At 49.8% G+C, this 20,641-nt stretch overlaps 1 protein-coding gene across 3 annotated transcripts in view; it reads left to right on the top strand.

The window, feature by feature from the left end:
* Nucleotides 1-20,641, top strand: part of NRG2 (neuregulin 2) — an 84,534-nt gene that overhangs the window by 11,699 nt on the left and 52,194 nt on the right. For all 3 annotated transcript variants that reach the window (XM_066197586.1, XM_066197587.1, XM_066197588.1), the window contains exon 2: nucleotides 15,743-15,914. In XM_066197586.1, the coding sequence (XP_066053683.1) occupies nucleotides 15,743-15,914 (172 nt within the window). The remainder of the gene's footprint in view (nucleotides 1-15,742; nucleotides 15,915-20,641) is intronic.

Raw genomic sequence — 20,641 nt, 5'->3', positions numbered from 1 at the left:
ATCTCTCCTCCCCATGCAGGAGCAGCAGCTGCCTCACTGCAGTGCTGGGGCCCTGCCTCAGAAGGGTTTGGGTGCTTCCCCCAGCAGCAGCGTTTTTCTGCACTGGAGCCTCGGGGCTTGTCTGCACAGGGAGGCTCTTGCAAAACATGCTTGGCCTAGGGTGTGAATTTAAAGGGAAAGAACTGTTCTGCTCCAGAGTCCTGCCCTAAACCCTCTTCTCCTGCAGAAGAACACTGGTGTTTTTAACTGTGTGGGCTTGGTGGAGCAGCTGCAGTCGACCTGGGCAGCCAAGGGCTCTTTTGGCAGCTCTGTTCTGAGCTGGCCTTGGGCTAGCACTGTGTAGGAGGTGAGGGCTTGGGAGTGGAGGCTGCTCTCTGTGTGCCCAGAAAAGGGGCAGCACTTCAGAGCAGAGCCTGCCGTAGGGCTTCTGGTACCCTCTGGAGAAGCCACACTGAGCAGAGGCTGTGCACAGCAACTGAGCTGACAGTCCCCCTTCCTCAGCACTGGGCTTGGGTTCGCTGCTCCAGTCCAAACCTGTCAGAGCAGCCTGGGGCTCACTTCGATGAGCTGTCCTGGATCAGCAGCCCTTTGGAGCTGGAGGTGCCTCCAGGAGGGAGTTCTGCTTTGGTCCTCACTGAACTGTTGGACTGGTCACCCAGCTGTCATCTGTGTCCCACCCATGCCAGAGCATGAAGCTTCCTGAAACTTTCTCCTCAAATCCAGACCTCCAGCACTGTCTCAGTGCCACCATGCCAAACCTGAGATGCACCTGGGAAATGATGCTTTGGGGAGCTGAAGGTGATCTGTGGGTAGACTGTGCCTGCTGAGCTAAGGTCCCACATCCCAACTCCTGCCTGTGAATTAAAGTCCTTTGCCTTTGGGAGAGCAGGAAGGGGCCCTGAAACACCTTGCACCCCACAGGATTGAAGCTTGAGGTCTCTGAAAGGAGAAGGGACACCGTGACAATCCAAAGAGTCATGTCAATGTAAATTCCCTGTGTCTCTCTGAGGCCAAAAGTGGGAACCCAGGCATCCCTGGCTGCTCCTGGCCGGTTTCATTGGCATCCCCTGGAAGTTGCTGTCACTGCAGTCACTGGAGACAAGAGCATAGCAGGGCTGGCAGAAAGGCAGACATTTACATGAGGCACAGGCATGCTGTCATCTGGATAAACTCGGGGAAAATGCACGCAGGGGTTTTGTGCCTGTGGGCACCAGGGCAGGAAACCAGCCCTGTCCATGAGAGAATGCAGAAGACTTCCCCACTGGGAAGCATTCAGAAGCAGTAAGTGATACTTGCTGCATTAAGTGGGGCTCTGGTCTAGCAAGAAGTGTGGTCAGACCCAACATCTCAGCCCCCCTCAGCCTGGTGGTCCTCCCTGGCTGCTTTCTGTGCCTGTCACGAGTCCCCATGTGTCACTGACGCCTCCCCCTGTTCCTCACTGCTGGAGTTGCCCCGCTAACAGTTGGCTGTTTGAGGACTCATCAGGGCTGAAATGATTTATTTCTCAGCCATTTATTGCAAATGAACCACTGGAAGGTTTTCAAAAGCCATCTTCTCTTGACCTAAGTTCAGCTGAATGTTTTAGCAGCATCAGCTTTACATAACACGCCAGCGGAGGGGAATTCTGGGGGAATAAAGTTTATGTTGATAAACAATCCTTGCTGACCAGGATCTCCCTCTCAAAGTTGCGTGGTTATTCAGAGGATCACTGAGAGAACAGCTGCCCCAGAAAAATGTGATGACTTGCGTGTTTACTCCGAGTGTCTGATAAAATCCCAAAATATCCTATGACAGCAGGTAATTCTTTGCCAGCGCTTAGAACTCAGTGAAATGCCTTGATAGAGCCCTAGCACCCCAAATTAATTCCAGTTGGTGAGGACAGGAGAGCATCACATGGGCTGAGAACTGGGTGGGGAGGACCATGAACAATGGATTAGGATAAACAGCAGTGTGTCGAATTGTCAGGGGAGTGAAGGGGAGCGCAGCCCTGGGAGCTAAAGCCCTGCCAGTCGCTGCCCTCCACGGGGACCGCAGAGAGTTAACCTCTGAAAGGTCCCCTTGGCACTCTGCAGCAAGCCTCGGGAGTCCCTGAGGGCTCTTACGGAGTGGGATCTGTCCATCGTCAGTTACCTGGGATGTTTTTACAGGATATCCCTCACGGGGCAGGGCTGCCGTGTGATCCTGTCTGAGGTGTCCATTCAGCTTTTGTTCGTGCTCACAAAGACGCTCCCAGCTAATTAGGGGGATGTTTTGTCCAGGCATTTATTAACACCAAATTACAAAGGGAGGGGCACAAGTTGAAAAATGAGGTGAGAAGCATAATAGGGTAGGCTGTGCTCGACTGTGATGTTCCGTCTCCATGATCCCCTGGCTTAGGCTGAGGGCTGGGTAATTGCTGGTGTGGGTCCTTGCTGAAAAGCACCATTCCAAAAGCAGATCTGGGATGGATCCTTCCTCTACGTGTGCAGGAGTCCTGTAACTACAAAATCTGGGATGAATCCTTCCTCTGTACGTGTACAGGGGTCCTGCACCTACGAACAGCATCATCTAGGTGAGCAGAAAGGCTTTTTACTCATGGTGCTTCAGGTTGGACCATCAGGCAGAGGGGCTGCCACTGCAGGGACAGGCCGGGCAGGAGGATGACCGTCAGTCACCTTTCAGGGGTGTGAGTGGAAGCCCAGCTTCTACATCCTGCAGCCAGGGGGAAAGTGTGACCCCACGGCCTCAAAGCAGCACTGAAGTGTCTCTGATGTGTGTGTGACACTGGAGCTCCTGATGCTCCATCCCAAACAGGCAGAAAAATCAGAAATTCAGGTGTCTGTCTGAGAGGGTGATTCAAGCCCTCTGGATTTCATGGAGACCGGGCTGCTGGGAGCTCTTCAGTGAGATGTGGGAGGTAGTCAGCATCCAGAAATGAGAGGAGGATGAGACTGGGGCTTAAGAATGATATTCAAGGTTTTCAAGATAATGGTTTTTGCAAAGAGAAAAAAAAAAAATAAATCATCAATCTCCCAGCCAAGACTGAGGCAGGAAGGACAAAGAGGAGTGATTTTGGTTATCATGGTTGGTGGCAGCTGGCATGGGCAGGGAGAAGGGAACAGAAAGAAGGGGTAGTGTAAAGGCCAGGACAAAAGGAGAGATGGAGCACATGTTTGGGATGATGGAATGTCTCTTTTGCACCCGGGGACCAGAAGAGCCTCACAGGTCTCGGTAGCTGCCAGTGTGACTGGTTCCCCACTGACAGCCTTTCTGCCAGGGCCTGTTTCCAGAGGGAATCCACTGTTGCCTCTTGGTGGGCTTGTGAGGTTGGGATCAGCTGTATCCAGCAGCCATCCAGGGCCTGGGGTGCCCTGTGGGATGCAGTGTGGATGTGTAGGACAGCTTGGCTATGTGTCTGGACCCTGGTGAACTGGATGGATGTTGCAGATCCCGCCTTGGGGCAGGGATGTGATCTGCTCAATTCCTGAGTGGTTCTTCCAAAGCTTATTTTTGTAATCCTGTGATTTGCTGTCCCCCTGAACCCTGTCTTTGGGCCTTTCCAGGTTAGTTCTGTAGACCCAAAGGTCTATCCAGGCTTTTCCAGGGCAGCTCCTCAGCACCACTGTACCTTCTACAGACTCATCAGAAATCTGTAGTGGATGTAGTAGACAAAGTCACATGCACGGGGTATTTAGACTGAACATTTCCTACAAAAATGTTCTCCAGAAGAGGAGATCCCACTCTTTCCATCAGGTTTCCATGGTGTCCTCAGGCTCCTGTAAATCCCTTTCGGGTTCTAGGTGGTTGCATTCCTCGGCATGGAGCTGCTCAAGGGTGGCCTGTGGAGATGGTGAAGGGGGGGCAGTGGGAGTGCAGAAGTGAAGGAGCAGCTCCGCAGAATTTTGCTTTAGCAAAGGGTCTGAGTGGAGACCCTTGTCACCTGTCCAGCTCCATTGCCTCCTTACTTTTCCTTTGTCACTCTTGCATGGAAATGAAAACCTCCCATGCCTACAACACAGGATGAAACACACACTGTGCCCTGCTTTTTCCCAGGTCTTCCTTGGATCCCAAACTCCTTCCGCCTGTTGTCACCGCTGCTTAAAATTGGCATTTGTGGTGGCACCCAGAGGTCCTGGCTACAGCATTGTTCCCCTTGTGCTATTCACAGCACAGAGTCATAACAAGAGCCAGTCCCTGCCCCAAATATATTAAGTGGGATCTTTGAGAGAGGAAGTGGAAGCACAGAGAAGGGATGTGAATTGTGCCACTTTACGCAACATTTCTGGGATAAAACCCAGCACTATTAATAGCTTTTTGCTCAACAACCATCTTTTGTTCAGAACTCTGGTTTTCACCTTAAGTTGTTTGTGTTGTGCAGGATCTGCTGCCCAGTTTGGTGAAATTCCCCATTTTATGACCTAAAGCTAGACAGGAAGCTGGTCAATAAACCCCATGTCCAGCTTTAACTCGGAATAATTTCCCTGCTTGGGCCATCACCACGTTGCCCATTGTCTCCTCTTTGCCCACATTTTGCTGCTGCATCATTGGTCTTTGTTTTCAGTCACTTGTGTTCTGCAATAGCTCCTAGAAAATTACACCTTCCTGTGCTGCTCTTCCCTAAATCCCTCCTTGAAGTAGCTGGACAGGCAGCAAGGGTTGGCTCTCATCAGAAAGTCAAATTTGCTTTACCTTCCTTCTCATTTGTTGCCTATGAATATTCTATAAAGTGATCTTTCTGCCAGAGAAATGTTTGTGGAAACAGAAACTGTTGATTAAATTTTAACGAAGAGTCACAGGAAGCAAATTTTAAAATTGCGACTGTATGTTTGTGATAATAAGAGCTCTGTCATTGCTGTCAGGGGCTAGAATTGATGCAGGCCACAAAATCTCTTCATCCAACCAAAATGAGCCAGAGTTTCTTGAGGTTTTTGTTTTTTGCTTTTTTTTTTAAAAAAAAAAAAACAAAACACAAGCCACAAACTGCTCATGAGCAATTTACAAGCCAAAAATTAGCCAGGATGGCTTTCCAGAGAATAGTTCTGAAGAATATCGCAATAAGCAATATTCAAATATAAAACGAGGGAAAATAAGGATAAAAAAATTAATCAGGAAGAGCTGACATCCTGGAGACTCCTGGCAGCTGTAAATCAGCTTGGTTGGGGGACATTTCAGTGGAAGCCACCCATCGCTGTGCTCCAGTGGGGGTCCGGAGCTGCTCAGAACAATGCTGGGAAGCCGCACTCTGGACAAGGCAGGAGACACGCTGTGTTAGTGTCTCCACTGGGCACTGCCCAGAGTCCCAGTCGGAATTTACGGCTCCGTTTGCTGCTTCCCTGCAGCCCACGGACCAGGGTGGCCCTTCTCCCTCGCTCCCTGGGCTGGGCTGGGGGATCCCTGCCTGTCCTGGTCTCTCCTGGGCTCCCTGGCGGGCTCAGCCCCTGGGGAGGGGTCAGATGTTGATCCCAGAGCTCCAGCAGTGGCACAGACCCGGGGTGAACGGGGCACTGGGACAACGTTATAGTGCAGGGTGGTAATTCCATCCACGCTTGGTGGGATTTGGGCTCGTGGAAAAGCTGTCTCAGGGATGATCTTTAGTTTCTTTCCTGTGTTTGGATGAAAACCAGACCTGCGGTCACTTCTGGTACTTCAGTGCTTTAAAGCCTTTCTTCAACCGGCAGCAAAACTTTTAATCTTTCTAATATAACATTACAGAGAACAAACAAGTCTCTAATGCAAGCCCTGGGTCTCTTGTGGGGAGATCCCGATAAAAACAGGGCTTTCTGTTTTGGAAATACCCTCTGGTGGATTTGTCTCTCACCAGAGACAATGGTGAACTTTCCAAGTAGGCAGAGACATGGGAAAAAAATATTGTAATTAAGACTGCAAGTGGTTGGCTTTTGTCACGGAATGCTAGAGAATATGATTTTATAGGTTAAAAATTAAACATCTCCACCTCAGTATTAGAGGCTTCTCACTGAATTTATTCATCCAGATATTAAAGTGCTTTCTTCTGTGAATCCCTGCTTTGTGTGGTGTTTCACCTGGTTATGTGTGCAACATCAGGATGTTCTCTGGCCCAGAACTTGCTGGGAAGTTGAAATAGGAAAAAAAAAAAAAAAAGAGCCAGATCTGTCCCATCTGACCTTCACTTGACCTCTGCCTGCCCTGGATTAACATCTTGTAACTGATCCCAAATCTCTCTTATTTTTTTCTTGCTTGCTGAAGTTAAGCATGTTTTAAAAGCTGGTTAAAGCTGCCTCTCACAGCTCAGTCTGCTGGGGCAGGGGAGGAGGTGGATTCTCTGCTGGGATGGGGCCGGTGTGGGCTGGGGAGACCATTCTCTCTGCAGTGAGGTGTTCCGTGGTTCCTGCTCTCGCTGACCTCAGATCTCACACCTCATTAGTTAATCCCCTCTGGGGTCCTCTTTCTGGTTAAATACAATGTATTGAGAGAGGAGGAAGGAGATCTCCAGAAGTGCTGCCTGAGTGCAGCCCTGGTCCTTTCCTGCACACCCGGCTGCGATGGGCACAGGGCTGGGCAGGAGGGATGGGTTTGTGTGGCAAAACTGGCACCCCACTCAGAGATTTGGTCACATTCACCTGTTTGCAGTGGCCCAAGTCCTGATTTAGCTGAAGGACTGTGTGTGTTTGGGGCTGTGCTGTACCCACACATTGCAGTGGCTCCTTGTTCATGCAGGTTTTCCTGAGACAGAGAATCATCACAAGATCCCAGAATGGTTTGGGTTGGAGGGACCTTGGAAACCATCTCATTCCAAACCCCAGCCACAGGCAGGGACACCTTCCACTGTCCCAAGTTGCTCCAAGCCCCGTCCAACCTGGCCCTGGACACTTCCAGGGATGGGGCAGCCACAGCTTCTCTGTGCACCCTGTGCCAGGGCTTCCCCACCCTCAGAGGGAAGAATTTGTCCCTGCAATGCTCCCACCAGTCCATGATGGTCTGTCTGCTGTCCTGCCATCCCTGGGAGAGCCCAGGTGGTGCAGGCAGTCCCTGTTAGAGGAATTTCAGCTCCCCTCTAACTGAGCTGTTCTCTCCTATGTTTTAAAGCAGCAGTCCTGTGATTCATAGAGCTGTCAAACATCTTAGTAGGGTTTTTTTTCCCACCCCTTTCTAGAACCAATGACATTCCACTAATGGTCATTTGCATTTGCAAATTCTTCCCTGTAATCTGAAAGCTTTTAGCCTTTAGCTTCGCCATGACGTAAAGGGGACTATACATGGTTTCATGTACAGATTTCATAATAAACATTTAATGAAACGAGGGTTTTTTCTGCTAACCTAGATTGTTTTGTCTCCTGGGGTGAGTTTTTCAATCACTTTCCTTTGGTGATTGAAAGATGATGGATGCCACCCGGTCCTTACCAGAGTTCTAGGGCAAGTAATTTGTGCTTAGTGCTCAGTGACTGGTACAAAGGATTAATGTATTTTAAAATTTTGGATGCCTGGGGTAATTTCTTTGTTGGCTGGGTCTGGACTGGCAGTCCACAGAGCATGGGTGGGCAATTTTTCTAGCTGTTTGTGAAGATAGAGATAAAGCTATATTTTATGAATTGCTGTTTCCAAGGTCATCTGGAAATTGAGCAGTTCATAAAACATATCTTTGTTCAAAGATATATTTGATTATATAAAATACGATCCCAGAATCAACTGGGTACAAACAAGATGTTGCCTTTAGGGTTGAAACCACATTGTTAGAGGCATGAAGAGCAGAAATTGTCGCTGCTGTCTTTGTGTGGCTATTGTTTTTGGTCTTAATAGGAACAGAATGAATGACATTTTTCCACCAGACCACTTATGCTCAACTATACCTCCAGGACAACTTCCTGGCCAAAAATATTCAAAACAAACAAACACAATAGCAATTCTACTCCAATTACATTGTTTGCAAACCAGCTAGTGTTCATAGAGTACTAGGTTTGGCAAATCCGAGAACTTCAGCCCCTGGATTGCAATGTTGGATATTTGCGTGTGCATGCCTTGGAGCTGTTGAGCTCTTCAGGTGAGTGTTTGTGCAGCCACGCGCATGGGCACCCCCAGCATTGTGGCAAAAGCACAGCCCAGTTGTCTTAACAATTTGGGTGTTGGGAAGACATCCTTGTCCAGTGGCCAGACTGATTTCAATGGAGCTGAGATTTCAGCCTCGGGCTCTGGACCAAATCATACACCAATTTCAAGACTTTCACTGGAAATAAGAATAACTGCATTTTTAAGTGTGGGAAAGACAGAGAAGGAATTTATCGGTTGCTCTTAAATATAAGTGGAGCCAGGATTTGTTAGAGGAGGGTGAAATTTCTGGCTTTGTGGCACTTTGTCATAGAATCACAGAATCCTCAAGGTTGGAAAAGACCTCTAAGATCCCACGGTTTGAGTTGCCAGAGGAATCCTTTAGAGAGCACACCTAAATCAACAAACCTGCTTATGGCTTTCCAGTCAATTTTCTTCAGTGATGGGAATGGTCATGAAAATAGAGATTGTTGTAACTCACAATTTAAATAGATTTTTAAAAAAATTAATAGTGCTGTAGTTTGGTGTTGTAATCACTTCTTCTCCCTGAGACAGAAGGCTACAGGAAGTTAGTTATAGGAAAAGGAACTTGTGTGTTAGGGAAGGTATGGGACATGTAGGGAGGAATAATGCATTTGTTGTGGCTTCAGCAAAGTGCTTTCCACGCTTCATTCCAACCCTAAATCCACAGATCTTAGACTTTACAACATCTTCACACTTGCAGTCATCTGTGTCCTTTCCATCAGTGTCTGTTCTGTGTGAGTCAGCCGGGTGGGTGTCCTCAGCAGACCCCCCAGGACCTGGAGGAGTGGCTCCTGCTGTCTCACCTGTCACCAAGTGGGACCTCTCCCAGGAACTCAGAGATGAGCCTCTGACTCCTGCTGGCATAACTCTGTGGGAGAGGAGCAGCAAGGACATCTCTCCTGTCCCTGGAGAGCTTTGGGTTATTAACCTTTGCTGTTCTCTGCAGTCACTGCACAGGGAGACCCTCGGACAGTGGAGGTGAGGTGTCATTGTCCCAGGTGAGCCACGTGGTCTAGTGCCGGCTCCCACATTGGAGTCCCTGCCCTCTGAGGGTGGGGGGGCCCTGGCACAGGGTGCCCAGAGAAGCTGTGGCTGCCCCATCCCTGCAAGTGTCCAAGGCCAGGTTGGACAGGGCTTGGAGCAACCTGGGATAGTGTAAGGTGTCCCTGCCCATGGCAGGGGGTGGGAAGGAGATGAGCTTTAAGGTCCCTCCAACCCAAACCATCCGATGGCTCCATGACTCCATGATCACTGCTCATGGAGAAACATGGCTGTTTGTTGATTAAAAGGTCCAACAGTGGTTACAGCAAAATGCTGCCCCTTGGAAATTTACATTTGTCATTGTTGTTTACCTGTCATGTACCCCTGCTCAGCACGCCAAGATCTGAGACAGTGGCTACAGAGACTGCCACGAGAATGTCTGAACATCCTTTGGCATCAACTGAAACACAAGTTGCCTGAAGTATAAAGCATATTACAGATATTATATTATGTTTAATACTCTGGGTTTGAAGCCTGTAGTTACCCACTGGGGGTAGAGACTGCTGCGGGGCCATGTGTCAGTGTCACACCAAGGTTCTCCCCGCGCAGGCTCTGGACTGTGTGTGGTCTGTGGACGTTGTGTCCACCCAGGCAATAAAGCCGGGGTTGTTCTACAGCTTCACTCAAATCCAGCCCTGTTACCTCCAGGGGCATTGGAGGGTCACAGACTCTGAGGAGTCCTTCTGACACTGCCACCAAAGAGCTGACTCCCCTCAGACGCCACAGCCTGCCTGGGTGCACAGCAGGGACTTCCTTTTGCCCTCTCCATAAAAACCTAGAAAAAAAGAAGGACAAACACCGAGTGTTGTGAGGCTGTTTTCAAGCAGACCCCGTGTTTCCATCCCTTCTGGCAGGAGGGAGCTTTCCTCAGAGTAGGTCCCTTTTTTGACAGGTTGGCATCTGCAGCCACTGTTGAAACAAAGTCCAGGGGATCAGGAGCTGCTGCTGCTGAGCTTCAGGTTTGTCTCTTTGTCAGGAGAAGGCCAATTTAAACCCAAAGCAAAGAAGCATCACCTCTGATTAAAGCGGTGGAGCCTGTGGGACTGCATCAGGCAAGAAGTGAGATGTATCACAGTGGGGAGTGTGCTGACCCCCAAGATGTGTCTGGTGTCCCAACCTGCACAGTGATGTGCCAGGAACAGTGTCCTCTACTTTGCAGTAGAAATGACAGGAATGGGAAAAATTCCTTTCAGTTAGGGATTGCCATCTTGGCAAATGTTTGTGATTGAATTCGGAGCAAGTTGAGGCTGCAAAACAATTCCTAAGGAAAGATTAATTCTGTTGTTTTCTGTGTTAGAGAATGTTGAAATACTCCCATCTGAGGCCCCTATGTCAAAGGAATGGTCTGTGCAGGCAGTGGGATTTTGAACAGCAAAGTGGTGGGGACTCTCCAGAAGGGGCTTATGGAGCAGCAGCCTTTGAGACCTGGCTTGGGTGGGCGTCATGCCTCCAGATCTTGTCCTTCAGCAAGACCTGGAAGCCTCAAGGACTGTGCCTGGAGCATCCTTTGGGTGTCTGGGTTCCTCTGGGGAGAGCTGGGAGCTCAGAGCCATAGAAACTCTGCTGGATCTGCAGCTTCTCCACATGAACCCAGTGGACGCCCTGGCATCAGTGTGGGCTTGGGCAGGCGGAGAAACACAGCTCCTTTCCAAGAGATCACCTGAGCACCTTCCTGCCCTCCCCCCTCCAGCACAGGAGGGGTGTCCTGACCTGAGGACATTCAGGTGGGGATCTGAGGACTTTCCTTGTGTGGAAAGCCCTTGCACCCAGGCACATCAAGGATCACCTGTGAGTTTGTAGCTCTTAACTCTCCTTGCATCTCTTCCATTCCTGTGAGAAAGCATTTTTCAGCTTCCCTTTTCCATGCCCAAGGGAATTCAAGCTCAGCTGCCTTCCTCCTCAGCTGCTCAGAGAGACACAGAAGGATCCTGTCCTCTCAGGTCTCCAGATCCACCTACCTGAACGCTTTGCCAGGCTCCGTGTGCTGGGCAGTGTGGGGCAGCCTCCAGTGGCTCACACTGCAGCCCTTGGAGGAGGTCAGGATTAGAAATCCCATCTCCTCAGACATCAGTTGTCCAGAGATCCCAGATGTGTCTGCGTGGAGCATCCCCACAGCTCGGGAAGCAGCAGCTGTGGTATTGCTGGCTGTTCCAGAGCTCCTGGAGCACCTTCCCCGGGATGACTGCTCCTGCCTTTTGCTGCCGAGGGGTTGTTTATGTGGGATGCTCTGTGGGTGGGATGTGGTTTTGTCACCGCTCCATTGTTGGGCTCTGTTTGGGCACTCTGCCCGCGGATGATTAATGATGTTTTGAGTTGAGGCTCTGAGGTGCTTGCAGGCATGCTGCAGGTACCAGAAGTAAAAGAGGTGTTGTTATCATCAAGGTACTTCAGTGTTGTATCAAGTGTAATCAGAAGTGAATTAATTGAAGCAGTATGTACATCTAAGTCCTTTTATGGCGGATGTTCAAACAACTCATACCGTGTAGTTTAGGGCTCAGCGCTTCAGACTCTTGTAACCCTCTCCTCTCCGTGAGAAGGCAGCAGATGCCTTCTCATCCGAGAGACACAGAAGGACAAACCTCTCCTGCAAAGGTCTTTTTGTCAGACATGGCTCTTAAAGCAAGCTAGGAAATTCTGTGCATTTGTCAATCCTGGCTCTGGCGTGTTTCAAGGTTAATTTTTACAGCTCACACAACTAGTGTAGGATGGGATGTAATAATGGTTGCTTGGGTTTCATCTGACCTTGGAGTAAGCAAAGATCTGTAGAAAATTTGTATTTATTGTTGGTCTCAGCTTTGCCAGGATTAAACTTCCTTTTTGCAGGATGACATACCCTTGACGTGGTTGTCACTTAGAAAAATTGCCTGAAAATACATCTGGCTCTTCTGCCCAACACCTCAGGCATTGTGAGGCTGGTGATACTTCACCAGAATTAGACCTGGACGCTGTTTGGTACACACCTAAAGCTATTTGCCCAGGACAGTGTGCTATTTTGATATGTGTGAAGCTAGTGACTTTGTTTTTCCAGCATGCTGGAAAAAGTATCAAACAAGGAGGAGATTAAAATGACCCCAAAATGCTCAGAGCACTAAGAAAGGGGGCACTTAAAATCAATCCTTTGATCTTTTTGAACTAAACTCATGCTTTTCTGAGGTGCAGCTCTGTGATTTGGAAAATGGGTTAAAAGCTGAAAATGCACCTGAATGTAAAACTTTGACAAACTCCAGTATGAGCACTCCGTGTGCTGCTCTGGTCTCTCAAGCTACTTTAGTTTGCTGCTGGAGAAGGTTGAAAGGTGATTCAGTCATAGTTTACAAGTACCTAAAAAGGGAAGGGGTTTCTGGTTGCTAGATGGGATTCAAATTTACCAGAGAAAGGCAGAGATCTCTTGGCTGGAAGCCAAAGTTAGAGGAGTTCAGACTATGAATAAGAGCTGCAGCTTAAACTTTTTACGAGTAAAAACCAAAGGAAAGTCTTTGTCTGGAATTAAGCAGAGTCATCAGCGGTGAATGGCTCTAAATGAAGATTTCTGTGTTTTTCTGAAAGCTGCAGGAATTATGAAGTGAGGTTTTCCAGCCCGGAGCAGCCCTTCCCAGAGACCAAGGCCAGCCTTCCCTTTTGCCCAGAGCAAGGCTCTGGATGCTGTTTCCCAGGCTTGGGGCTCTGCCTGCTCTTCCCACGCTGCTGTCCAAGCACAAGCCCTGCTGCAGTGCAGCAGAAAGGGCACAGATGTGTCAGGGAGTGCAGCTCTGCCTCTTGGTGCACAGCCCTTTTCCCAGACACAATCCAGAATATTTTGGGGTTGGATTCCTCTTTCACTGCTCTGTCTGATTCAGCTGGGGAATTGCAGTCCATGGAGTCCATGAAGTGTGGCCTGGAGTTGAATACTGTCTCTTTCCCTCCTGTAGTGAGACACCAAAACCATGTAGACTGGGGTGGAAAGGTGTTCTCCTCCCTTTTTCTGGGCAGAACTCTCTGCTGGAGGGGTGGGATGCCATGTGTGTGTGTGAGCTCTGGGGTGTTTTTGGATCTGCCTGCTTAGGAATGTCCTGCAATCATCACTGGTGACACAAGCAGAGCTTTAGGTGAGACATGACTCAGGTTGGGGGGGAGATCATGGAAAGTTCCTTGCTTGTTCTTGGGCCTCTTCTTCCACAGGCTTCAGGTGTCTGGGGCTTGCTCTGCTCCTGCCAGCATTTCGGTGGAGAGGGGCAGGGCTGACAGCCCTTTCTCCCAGCAGTTTGCAGTTCCTCTTCCACTGAGGGTGATGGGAGTACACAGAACTATGGAAGGGAGACGAGAAGAGAATATTCTTTCATCCCCCAGGAACTCAGTTGTTACACCAGTTTTAACACCAGTTGAACTTCTTTACATCTTACTGCTGGTTCTAATTTATAAAATATCAGAATTCTTCACACCTGTGGCTCCTCTGAAATGAGAGAATAGTTGTCTCTTCAGTGATTGGTATCTCAGTCTAAATCAGCCCATATTACGTCCATGTGCTGCCTGCTTCATAATTCTGCAGACCACCAGGCTGGAAATAAAATGAAGCAGATGCAGGCATGCCAAGGTCAGGACCTTCCCTGTATCTAAGGTGTATGGATAATGTTGGCATGGGACAGGGTGACCTCGGGGTACAATGGGAGCTAACTGACACACATTCAGACAGAATAAATATTTGAGAGTCTATTTCTCTATTCCCCAAAATGACCCCTATAAAAGCAAGGTCCTGTTTACCTTCCTGGCTCTCCGTGCAGTGTTCTGAGAAGAGCCCAGCTCTCTTTTCCCTTCACTGCCTTCCACCTCTTCTGGGCAACCCATTTCCAGGCAAGGATCAGGGATGTGGGCTTCACAAAACTCATGACACCTTGGATTTTCACAGAAGTCCTAAAATTTGGTGAAAGCTGAGATAATTTCTGGTCAGAAGTCTCTGTTTGTGCCAAAGCACAGTGACCTGGGAAGCAGTGAAAGATGTCAGTGCATAGCCTGCAACAACTGACCCAATGTTTCTGTGCTGTCCCTGTTCCATTGGAATTATGGAATGGTTTGGGTTGAATCAACCTTAAAAAACCTTAAAACTCACCTCATTCCAACCCCACGGACAGGGATACTTTCCACTATCCCAGGTTGCTCCAAGCCCCATCCAGCCTGGCCTTGTGCACTTCCAAGGATGGGGCAGCCACAGCTTCTCTGGGCAGCAGCTGCAAGGTGTGATGTGCCTGGACCAGCCCTGCCACGTGGGCCACCCACAGCCCTGGGCTTGCCTTTCAGTCACTGTGAGCTTTGCTTGGCTAATTCCTGTTACCTTGAACTGTTCCATTTCTACCCACGCTGGGATCCTTTTGATTAAGGACAATTTATCTTCTCATTCCTGTGAGGAAGATGAGAGTTCTGAGAGCTCCTGCCACAGGAGCATATTGCTGATGATCACTGTGCTTTTTATTATTTCATGTAAGATCCCTTTTGGTGAGAACAGTCTTTAAATATTATCAACCTGCACTAACTTAGCTTGGCATGAAGAGCTAGAGGAGACATACAAAGATCTGCAAAACAGTGATTGCTCTGATAAAACTCACCCAGTCCCTCCGCCTTTAAGTGCTCTGCCATTTCACAAGATCAGAATGCACAAAGCAATTAGGAGGTGGTTTGTGCATATTAGAAAGAGGAATTTCTCTATCAGTAGCACATCTCAGACAAGGGGAAAACCATTGGTACCAATATTCTTAAGGCAAAACCAGCAAGTTTGCTGTTTCCTTTTTTAAGGTTAACACTGAGAGAGAAAAAGGGAGCTGGAAGAGTGCAGAGCTGTCAGTTGAAAGAAAAATTGCAAGCCTGCTAATCCTTTCTTGTCAGGTTTAATATAAAGCCTGGCAGAGATTGATAAGAAGTGTCTCCCTCTCTGTCTGATGTTCCAGGTGCATGGTAAAAATCACCTCTCTGAAACACCCACGTGCAGAGCCAGACTCCAGGCTGGAAAGGCTGCTGGCCAGCCTGACACTGCTAGCATAAAACCATTTAAAATACCTATTCTTTTTCCTTCTTGTAGCTTGAGGAGTGGCTGTCCCTCCCCTTCTCACCCTTTACACACGCAGGTTTTTCTTGCAGCCCCTCTCAGTGCGCTGCTGAGGTTGATGTTGTGCTAAGCAAGGTCTTTGCAGCAGAGACGGAGCATTGGGGGCACAGGGCCCTGCTCCCTGTGACCTGCCTCTGCTCCATCCTCAGTAAAAACCTTCTGCCTGGGGCTGCTGGGGCTGTGGGATTGGCAGCACGCCCGTGGCAGCCACAGAGGTCGTGTAGGTGTTGGTAATCTGCAGCACAATGGCAAGGAGCAGGGGAAGAGCAGTCTCTGAAGAGCTTGAGCTCATGCGTGGCGGGAGCTCAGCAAACCTGTGCAGGGACAGGAGACACAGGGGTGCTGCCTGCGTGGGCAGGGCTGCTGGGGGAGCATCACATCTGCTCATGTGGAGCCTCCAGGGCCAGGGGCTCCCTCTGGCCCTCATGTGGATGTGTCTGACTCCCTGCTCCTTCCCTGTGTGCTGTTTTCCCTGGGCAGCCGCTCTCCATCACCTCATGGCAGTGGGGGCAGCAGGAGCTCTGCCCAGGGGAGGGACTCGGGGGGCTCCTGCACAGCTCTGAAAAGGGCAGGTCTCACAGTGTCCCCTTTCTCCTTCCACAGCTGTTCCTCCCAAGCTGAAGAAACTGAAAAGCCCAAATGTTCACGTGGGTGAGAAGATCTCCCTGAAATGTGAGGCGACTGCTGGAAACCCTCAGCCATCCTACAAATGGTTTAAAGATGGAAAAGAGCTGAAGAAGAGCAAAGACATCCGGATCAAGTATGGGAATGGGAAGTAAGTATGACACGGGGCTGCTCTGCCTCTGCTCCCTCAGTGTGTGGGGCTGGAGGTGCTGCTGTGCCCCCCAAGTCCTTGCCGAGCAGCACTGAGGGGCTCCCTCAGAGCCACCGACCCATGCTCAGCCCAGTTACCATGCCCAGGAGGGTGAGCCAGACCCCCAGTGTCCTCAGAGAGTTGTGGGGAGAGGAGCAGGGCATGCACAGGGACGATGTTGGGTTTTTGATGGGCTGTCCTGGGGTCAGGGAGGGATTGGATACCTGAGACAGGTATCCTGTGATGTGGGGAGACAAGGCTTTCCCTGGTAGCTGTGGGCAGCTCAGGTAGCCTGGGGTGACTCCTGCTCTGTGGTTAGGGGGTTGGATGCAGAAGGTTCCCAAACCCAGATGTCACCCCGTCACTCAGCAGCAGGGCTGTGGGAGGAAATGGTTTGTTCCCTTCTGAATTTGGGCGGACACAGAAGCATCTAAGGCCACTGAAAAATCACAGAGTGACAAATTAGGGTTGGAAGGTACCTCTGGAGATCTTCCAGTCCAACCCCTCTGCCTAGGCAGGGTCACCTGGAGCAAGTGACACAGGAATGTGTCCAGGTAGGGTTGGAATGTCTCCAGAGAGGGAGACTCCACACCTCCCTGGGCAGGTGTTGCAGTGTTCTGCCACCCTCAGCATAAAAAAGGCTCTTCCTCACGTTGAGATGAAACTTTTCATGGTTTAGTTTATGGCCATTGCTTCTTGTCCTGTCACTGGGCACCACTGAAAAGAGTCTGGCACCATCCTTTGACATCCCTTGGAGATATTTATATGCACGAATGGGATCTCTTCTCCATCTTTACACTGAGCAGGGCTGGGACGCCAGAGTACCTCACAACACTGACCAGGGGTCACAGTCACCTGCAGGGACCGTGTCTTGTGCAAATCCTTTCATCTCTCCACCCAGGGCAAGTTCCCTCACATCTGCCCCAAGGTCCCCACCCAGCAAAGCTCTCAGGTGGCTCTCAGTGACTGTCACCCTCAGGTACCAGCTCATGCAGGCAGTGCTAAACCACCTGGAGAAGGAGGCCCCAGTGCCCAAGCTAAGGGGTTCTCACGGGGAATGGATTTAAATGAATCCATGATGATATTTCTCAAGGCCCAATATTTACATATGATGTATCTTAATTTTTTTTCCATAATCATGACTATACTTGCATTCATACATCCTGACCTAGCCAGCAACAGTCAGCTTGCCACTGCCTGACCCCTTGGAAAATTTGATGCTAATTCTTTGCTAACATATATTCTGGGTGTGGGAATAAAAGCTCATTATGGATTTGATAGAGTAGCAATTTTTAAAATTAAAAGCCAGTGCAAATCAGATTTTTCATTGGAAAAACCAGTGTGTTTGAGTGGGGCGTTGCCAATTGCTCTAATTTAATTTCAGTCCTGTTGAGTTTGGTTTCAGAGTCACACCCAAGACGGTTGACCTCCTCTGTAATAATTCTAGGACTTGTGGCTGTTTTGGGATGAGGCAGTGAGGTGGCCAGTGGATCCAGGATAAGTGGGTGCTGTCTGCTCAGGACGGCTCTCTGGGCTGGCAGCAGCATTGACAGGGCAGAGCCGTGCCCGCCTCACTCCTCTGCTGCCCTCGTTGTGTTTTTGTGGCCCTTGTCAGTCTCAGGCCTTGGTTGTTTAGCAGGGGGTGCTGGGGCTGGGATGCCCTGGAGAAATGCCCGCAGCATTCTCTGCAGCCAGGCGTGGGAACCCTGCCTGTCCAGCCCTGCAGGGATGTTGGGGACCAATTTCCCTCACAGCTAGGGGACAACCAGCCCCAGACCAGACACCCAGCTGGGTGGAGGGATCCTCCCAGGGCACTCCCGTGCTGTGCTCCCAGTTATCCCAGTCCTCCCTGGCCTCCTGGCACGCCCTGCCCAGCAGGAAGCTGTGACAGGATGGCATCCCACCCCAGCCATGCAGGGGGGACACGCAGTCCCTGGGCCAGGGCCAGAAAGAAATGGGAGGAGGTTGGTCCCCTTTCCTCAGGACACCGCTGCCATTTGCATTTACCGGTTTCCACGGCAACATGTTGGCTCTCTCCAGTGAGAGGCCAAAGACGTGTGGTGCTGGAAGGGCTTCCTGCTGGCAAAATAAGCCCAAGGATAAACATTTTAAGGAAAGCTGAGCACCTGCCTCCTCCAGTGTCTGAGATTCCCTCAGGCCCAAAGGTGTGAGCCTGAAGCATCCCCAGAATTGCTTCCAATCCCAATTTCTCCTCCCTGCTGCCATTAAATTGTGCCTGTCTTGTCCTGGGACCAGGCTATGGAGCCTGGACTCAGGCAGCTGTTGAGCAGGAACAAAGGGAAACGGCCTCAAGCTGGGCCAAGGCGGGGGGTTGGATTTTAGGGAAAACATCTTCACTGAAGTAGTGGTCAGGCATTGGAACAGGCAACCCAGGGAAGTGGTGGACGTGTTCGAGAAATGTGTCATTTGGGGACATGGTTTATTGGCGGCCTTGGCAGTGCTGGGGGAATGGTTGGACTCAGTGATCTCAGAGGGCTTTTCCAATCTAAACGATTCTGTCATTCTCTGGGACCGTTCTGAGGTTATTACCCCTCAGTGAGCATTTAACCCTTGTTTGGCAGCCAGGGACACTTCTCTGAGAGGATCTGCATGGGTGTGTGCACTCTGACATTCCCTGCATTGGGTTTGCTGCACCCCAGAGCTGAAAACCTCGAGGCAGAGTGTCCACTGGCATTGGAGCTGCCTCCCTCTGGTCTGGACTGCATGGAACAAACACTAAAAACTGCTCAGAGCAGGCTGAGAGTGGAGGGAGCCCTCATGACTTTGATGTCTTCATTATGCAGCCGGTGGGGCCAAGTTTAGTGGAGGGACATGTGATATGGGTGTAGATCATTACTTCCAGCGTGTTGGGAGGGGACTCCAGGGAAGGATAAGCATCCCAAACTGTAAATCTCTGAAAGGAGATCTTACTCTATAACAATTATTTTAACAATAATGGGATTTATACATCTGGCTCCACTTAGAGATAACGCTGGTCTCCAGATAATCCTCTGCTCTTCCTTTCAGTTCAGAGTGGGGATTTCAGAGGGCCAGAAATGGAGCACTGGGGAGGGACCTTCACAGGGAAAGTACACAAGGCAAAAACTTCTCAGGCTGTGCAGGACCTGGCCAGGTGCACAGGATCGTTTCTTTAGAAATGTAATCCAAAGACCTGATAGAGTTTTCTGCTGGAGCCAGGCAAAAGGAGCCCTTCCAGCAAAGTGATGTCCATGGTGTTTCCCCTTGGCCCTGTGAGGCCCTGGCAGAGATGGGCACAGCTGAAATCTGTCTCCAGCTCTGAGATCTTCAGCATGCAGAGGGTTAGGATGGCAGACAAGAATATGGTTGCCCTCTGTGATTCATTTCTGGCTTTCCTCCCCGTGTGTTTAAAAAGCCTCGAGGTTTCTGACTAGAAAGTATGACTGAAGCACTTACTTTTTGTGATCAGGTTTTTGTCTGATCTCCCGAACAGAGGATCTCTTCCAAAATAAGGGATGTATATCTTGTAAGGAGGAGAGGAGCCCTTAACTGCATGTCAGCTCTTCAGCTTTTCCATCAATCATTTTCTCTTTTCTTTTTAAACTTACCAGGAAAACTTCTGGTGCCATCCGGCAAAGGGGTCAATTTTTTTCAATGGATTTTTGCTGGAGGGAGGGGAACGATTCTGATTCCTCCTTTCTGAACTTCATGTTCCATCTGTAATTAGTGACAGGCTGGGGCAAGCCTGGCTTGCACGAAGGGAAAAGATCTTTAAGGTGGAAGAAATGATTGGCTGGAATTTTATCTCCGTCTCCATTTAAATCAAACACAGTTGACGGGGAACCCAGAGAAATTACCCAGAAAGAATTGCCCGTGGTAGTGGAAGTACAGTGAATGGCTCTCCCCCCAAGGTGCCAAAGCGATGCCATTTTTGGCTGAATGTGTCTGAGGTCTGATTGATGCTGCTGGCTCCCAATGAGTTCAGGCTGGGTTTTGACTTTCTGACTATGCTGGCAAATGGTCAAATGCCAGCTGCGGAGGAAGCCGAGGGAGTTTTTGCTTGTGGAGGTGCAGAGAACCTTCCCCTCTGGAAGCCAAGCTCAAGGCTCAGCCTGGGACGTGCAGATGTTCAGCTGGAGCCCAGGAGCCTGGTAGTCCCCGAGCTGTGCCTGTCCTTACAGCCCTTTCCCTTTGTGTGCTCTTCTACCAAGGGACACTGCTGGGGTGATGAAGTAGGCGTATCATTAGATTGGAGAGGGCTGGCAGTTCAGTTTGGGACAGGCTGACCATATGACATCCCTTGGGAGTAGTGTCCTACTTTCAGTATCACCAGGAATCCCCATTGTTAGCCTGTAAGTGGAGCCAAGGGATGCCCTCCTCTCCTGTTTCTGTACAGTAGTCCCTCAGGCGATGCCACTTGAGCAGATTCATTGCTGGGGTCTTCCTTGTAGGGCTCCCAGTTGTAGATTATTCCCCACCCACAATGAATGGTGCTGTGGTCTTCCCTGTACAGCTCACTGCACTGGAATGAAGGCAAAAAAAATAAAAAAAAATAATGCCAAAGCAGCAGGGGAAAGAGAGTGCCAATAAAGATAAATGATTTCCTAATTAAGCCTGGAGACAAGGAGGGGCAAAGAGGACTGTTGAAGCCTTGTGGGAGCCAGAGCGAACCCAAGCAGGCTATACCACCACTCTGGCAGGGGTCTTTG

Source organism: Chamaea fasciata, unplaced genomic scaffold (assembly GCF_029207755.1).
Source record: "Chamaea fasciata isolate MVZ Bird 193981 ecotype frontalis unplaced genomic scaffold, bChaFas1.0.hap1 SCAF_15, whole genome shotgun sequence".
NCBI classification, from domain to species: Eukaryota; Metazoa; Chordata; class Aves; order Passeriformes; family Sylviidae; genus Chamaea; species Chamaea fasciata.
This window is presented reverse-complemented; position numbering and strand designations above follow the sequence as displayed.